Below are 6000 nucleotides of genomic sequence, written 5' to 3'. Positions count from 1 at the left end.
CCACTTATTTTCACCGCTGAACCTGTAATTCAATGTAGAATAAATAACCAGAAAATATTTAATATATTCAACGGGGAGTGAAAGTGATAAAAATAAAATTATATTACATAAAAATATTTTAAAAAAATATATCAGATACTACAGAAATTAGATAAAAAACATTTATATAAATTTACGTGTATAATGGCACAGACATAAAAAGGAAGCAGAATCATATGCTATAAAAGAATAAACTCATCCAAGCCAGAAGACCAGATATATAATAGTTAACAAGAAGGAAAATCTGTCGAAACGTAGATTTTTCCGTCCTAGCAGACTGTAAGTTTAAAATCAAGGAGACGGAAAAAATGAAGCAAATGCACAAAACTGAAAGAATATGGAATATGAAAAAAATCACTATAATACTAATAATCGTAGGAGTACTAGGAAGAATCCCCCCCCCCAATGGAAATGGTTGTTCTTATTGTTTTCTAAATTTCTCTTTTCACCAACATTTGGATCTTCATTATTCTTCAGTTGAAATGAGTGGCTCTCTCCTCGAGTAGACTTTGATAAATTTCTAAAACTTGTTTCCACTCTAAACCTAAAATGGAAGACTTACATCAAATCTGAGTTTTATTTGAGCAGCAGAGTGATCCAACCATTTTTGCAGAAAATTTATTAACAGATTCCTGTTCCTAGGTTTGCTACAAAAATGGTTGGATAACTCTACCGATCCAGAAAGTAAATCACTCCGGACGAAATCCTCTACTTGTATGAGTTAAAATGAAGTACTGCTGTCATGTGTGGAGAAGTGCCGCTCGAAGCACCGTTTGTTGTCTTAACAGAGCATAAAATCGATTTCACAATCTACTGAGGCATGATATCTTCCCTTCCCTTCTTCGTCTTGAATACAGAAGTGTTGCTAATCCATATCTGCTGTAATGCTATATCAATATTATGTACTCGGCTGAGCTCCATATCTCTAATCCTCGCGTAAAACATTCACAGCAAAAACTTGTCTAGTAACAACCTCAACTAAAAACTTCATTTTCTTGCTCGCTCGTTACCAAAAACCGAACAGAACTTTTATGAAAGACGTTTTTTATAACGTCCTATCGGTGGAGCAAGATACCACGAGTCTGGTTCCCAACAGATTAGAGCATGGTCGTCTTCAAGTCTAATGTAAACAAGTACTTGCTGAGCAATCCTCTTAAATAATCAGTTCTTTTTAGTAATCTTCTGCTTTTTTCATCCATTGATTTCAGTACGCTCGTGTTGGAGAGCATCGCCCAATTGACGATCACTTTAAATTTTCTTCTCGAGCGGTCCATGGGCCTTCATAAGTAATGATCCCTCAGTAAAAAAAAAAAAAAATTCAATAACTTTTTTCGTATTATTACTAGCAGAGACCCGCTGTTGCCTAGAACTGAATGAAGATCAAAGAATATTCGACACTTTCTATACTTTTTTTGTTATTGAAATAGATAAAATTGCCCATTTCTCAATCAAATTGATTGATTGTTGTCTGCTCTAGTCGGAGACCCACTGCAGTGCACCGAGAGAAGAATTCACATGCCTCCTCGCAGTGACTTAGTCCACAATACATTGTAGTCTACATTGCACTGTAGAGAACCTACGGTTGATGTTATGAAATAAAATTTGAATCAAAGTTTAAAATACAAAAGTCAAGTATCATGGTTTACTTGTGCTCTAAACAGGAACATACATTTCGAACGCGCCGCTGTCTTATCAAAGAATCTACTGTTGATTTATACTTGTGCGGTGATAAAACTTTTCAAACACACTTGTTATATAAGGCTATATAATAGCGTTAACTTTGGTCAAAATTGGATTGTATTTCTTTAATCGGATTTTTCGATTTTCGTTTTTCGATACTCATCGGGGGCATTCCAATACAAAAGCTTTCTCAGAACATTGCCAGACACATAAATATATTGTATGAAATTTGAAAAAAAATATTAGCACAGTCGTTACAGGGTCCATAGGGAATGAACTCCCACACATGTACACACGCAAAGTGCTTTTTATATACTTATATACGTAGATAATACTTTGTTTTTATATTGTAGAAAGAAACTTGAAGTTTGTTTTACAATCCACGGAGATTCAAAATAGCTGTTAAAAAAAATCAAATGTATTACAAATAAATGTTACCAAAAGCAAGATAGGTTATTCTTCTACCTAGCTTGATAAGTTTTTAGTGTTTTTAATTAATGCAAAATGTTTATTCGGCTCGAAAAAGTAGTAATGTCGACCGGTACACGAGCACAACAATAACGGCCATTTTTTTTTTCCTTATGCTCATGTACGGTCGACATTACGTGTTTTTTGAGCGAATAAGTATTTTACATTAAGGAGAAACACTAAAATATGGCTAAATAGGTAGAAGAGTAAATTATCTTGCCTTTGGTAACATTTTTTTTTTGTTATATATTTGAATTTTTTTACCACTTTTTCAAATTTCTGTGGATTATAAAATAAACCCTAAAATTGGCATTTTAGATGAAACTACCTGGTTATGTGTATTGAAACCTCGAAGCATACGATTCGAAAAGAACTTCAAAATTTAATGCTGACACTAAAATGAATGATTCTTCTAAAATAAACATATTCTGGTGAAACAAGCATGTATTGTAAATATTTAATTTATTAAAAAAAAAAATGATTTCTATAAATTGATAATAATAATTGATAAATAATATTTTACCTGGTGGTCCAGATATAGAGCTTAGTTCGTTAAGGATTGGCGTGTAATGATTCAATACCTGTAAGGAAATTTAAATAACAAATATTAGTTGTCTGGACGGTCGAGTTTCTATTCTGGCTTGAGGTAGTTGCTGATCTAGCCGCATTGATCAGTTATGATACAGCGAAACAGTACTGTATTTGGCTGCACATTATATATATATATATATATATATATATATATATATTTCTTATCGTTGAGCACTTTCAGTTGAATTAAGTCGGTCAATTTAGCTCTTATACATAGATCATCGTATAACGATTAGATCACTGTCTAACTGACGTAAAGAACATTTAAAAAATTAAAATGTTTAAATTCAACGTTATTTCACGCGGTTAATGGTAGCTGAATGGATACGGTCTTTGCTAATCGAGCCAAAGATGGCTCGTGTTGCCGAGTTCGAATCTGTCGACTAGTGTTAATCGTGACACCCTGCACTGAAGATTTCTGAAAGGATGAAACACTAGTGTCTGTAGGTATTTAATTATTATGGTAAAAAAAAATAATTATATATATATATATATATATATATATATATATGGTGTAACGATAAATTTGTCGCCCTAAAGAAAACAACATCTATTTTAAAACTTTTATTAAAATAATAAATTCAGGTAACTTAATTATGTAGTAGAGCTGACGTCTATTTAATGTAACCGCCTTCACCCTCAATCACTGCATCGATACGGGCCCGGAACTGGGAGCATGCCTTTTCGCAAGCGCCAGCAGGAGGTCGGCGAATACTCAGTGGACGACGGCAATCAGGCTGGCTTTGATCTTGTGAGAGGTCATGTTGGTGATATTCTCGATGTATAACCAAACGAAGTATTCCATCAGGTTCAGGTCAGAAGGGGAGGGGGTAAGTAAGAGAAGGGTACAAAGTCGTAGCACTCTTCTGAAGCCAAGCCTGGACTTGTGAGCTGAGGCCGAGTCCTGCTCCCACACCCAAGGTCTGAGAGCAGCCACCTGATTGCACCACTGTCTTCAACACATCTTGGTACACTTTGGTGTTGACTTTCAAGCCGACTTCAAAGATGTGAGGTGGCATGATGTGGCCTTCACTTGAAACCACACCACAGACGATAACTGTGGCCAGAAACTTCGTTGGGCCATGTCCTCAAGCGTTGAACTATCCGGATTTGCGTTTTGAGGGTGCTGGCATGATCCTGTTGTCATAACTTTAATCGGTAGAGAGCATGAGTTGTACAGCGGCGCATCTCTGATCTCGCTTGTTGAAGATTGTGTCCCTTTCAGACATGATAGAAGACTCTATCACTCTTGGGATTTGTACACAACTAATCAAGTAGTAGATGGTCCACAACAAAAAATGAATACCCGTTTTCATTAAACGGAAATGGAATTATGTCGTCTTTTCTATGGCGATAGTTTTATCGTTCCACCATATATATATGTATATATATATATATATATATATATATATATATATATATATATTCGGGAAGCCTCACCAGACACATCTGACGTGACTTTTGACTGTAGCCGCTGTGGCCAAACACACACACACATAATATATTTATATAATTATTACTAGCTGTACCCTGCCACGCGTTGCTGTGGCTCAATTCATTTAAATGGAAGAAAAAACAAAATGCATGTTTCTAATATGTTTAATTTTCCAATACTTGTGGATACACAATATTCTTGGTGGTTCCCGTTTCAGTACAGATGAAGAGATTGCTTGGTTTGCCGACTCTAGAACACACAACATATAATTGCCAATGTGAGAAGCAATCGGTGTGTAAATATAAGCCACACAATTCTAAAGAATCCCTGTGCTTTGTTGATCGTGATTGCAAATGCCAGTCGAATTGGAAATTGCAATCTCTTAAATTGAAATGGCATGTCTGTAAGAATCATAGGAATGCGCAGAAACACGACATTTGAAAGGTCCGTCAAAATTCTATGATGTTAGTCATTCATTTTTTTTACTGGGCTGGTTAATATTTCGCAACATGATGATTGGCACGCCAATTTTCAATTGCAGTACATGTGGTAGCATCCCTGGCAAATCTAGCGAATTCAAAAATTCTGTTGGATAGTTAACTGCTTCATCTGCTTCAACAACAATGTCGACAGACTTGTATGTGACTAACTCACCATGAATGTTCAATTGAATAGTATAGTTGAGTTCATGAACGGCCTTGTTCTTGGGTGCAAAAATAACTCGTTCACTCAGCCAACTGGGATTCTTATAGTTAATTTGGATATCCGGAAATACTTTTTTAATCAATTCTTTTGTTGTAACTAAATTACAGAAGTTTAGTAGCAATGAAACTCGCCCTGAGGTAGGATTAGCCGGCACTTTTCCATTCTCAATTTCCAGCAATTGATTTGAAAATTTCTCTGCTTATCAATCATTTTGCTGCTGGACAGGCATATTTCTAGTCAAATGTAATTTCTTCACATGTTTTCAAAAAGTGAAAGGCATTTATTTCATTTGCTAGTGTAAATCCAGAATTTACAGGTAATGTTTGCCTGGAATCTCCGGCAAGCAATATTACTGTATACCCAAATAGTCGGTCATTTCCATGCAAATCTTACAATGATCAATCCAGGACCTCCAGTGATTTTTTGTATGCCATCCTAAACAATAAGTTCTGCAATACCTTTCCTATACTTGATGTTTTGAAAATGTTGCACATGGGAGTTTCCATAAATTGCATATTTAATGATAATTTCAAAGCCGAATGAGCAGTTCTTTCCCCTGGCAGTTATGTTGCACCTATTCCAAATGATGCAAGAGTTAAAGCTATGCCATTTTGTGATTGAATGGTTACAAAAATTAATTTAATTAAGACGGTTTTACCACTTCCTCCTGGCTCATCTAAGAAAAAAAAATCTCCCACGCCATTATTGATAGTCTGCATTACTTTGTTGTAAATGTCTTTTTGCTCAGGAGTTAGTTTTTTAAAGATCATCTGTGTTGTAAGTTTGTTCCCGACGCAGTTCTATATCAAACAAAGTCGCAACAGATAGATTCGGTGATGTCATTCCCAATCGAGTGAGAACTTCGTTTGCAATTTCTAAGCACAAATTTTCAACCCATATCAATGCCTCATTATAGATTTCTGTTGTAAAATCCTGGTAGACATTTGCATTTTCATTGCGTTTTTGATGTAAAATGTCTTCGGCCATGTGTGATTTATATTTCTTCCATAACCCTATTGAAAATAAAGTCGTCAATATAATGGCATGAATTTGAATCGGATGCAATGTGTTAGAAATATCAT

General features: G+C 35.2%; 1 protein-coding gene across 1 annotated transcript in view; it reads right to left on the bottom strand.

The window, feature by feature from the left end:
* LOC145277913 (fibrocystin-L-like) overlaps positions 1-6000 on the bottom strand; it is a 401092-nt gene that overhangs the window by 286014 nt on the left and 109078 nt on the right. Inside the window, exons 5-6 of the mRNA XM_080129971.1 lie at positions 2711-2768; positions 1-22 (exon numbers count right to left, since the gene is read on the bottom strand). The exon at positions 1-22 is cut by the window's left edge and continues 72 nt beyond it. Of these exons, the coding sequence (XP_079986097.1) occupies positions 1-22; positions 2711-2768 (80 nt within the window). The remainder of the gene's footprint in view (positions 23-2710; positions 2769-6000) is intronic.

Source organism: Euprymna scolopes, chromosome 6, assembly GCF_053919585.1.
Source record: "Euprymna scolopes isolate OS-2025 chromosome 6, ASM5391958v1, whole genome shotgun sequence".
Classification (NCBI taxonomy): domain Eukaryota; kingdom Metazoa; phylum Mollusca; class Cephalopoda; order Sepiida; family Sepiolidae; genus Euprymna; species Euprymna scolopes.
Note: the sequence above shows the minus strand (reverse complement) of the source record. Positions and strands in the feature narration are given on the sequence as shown.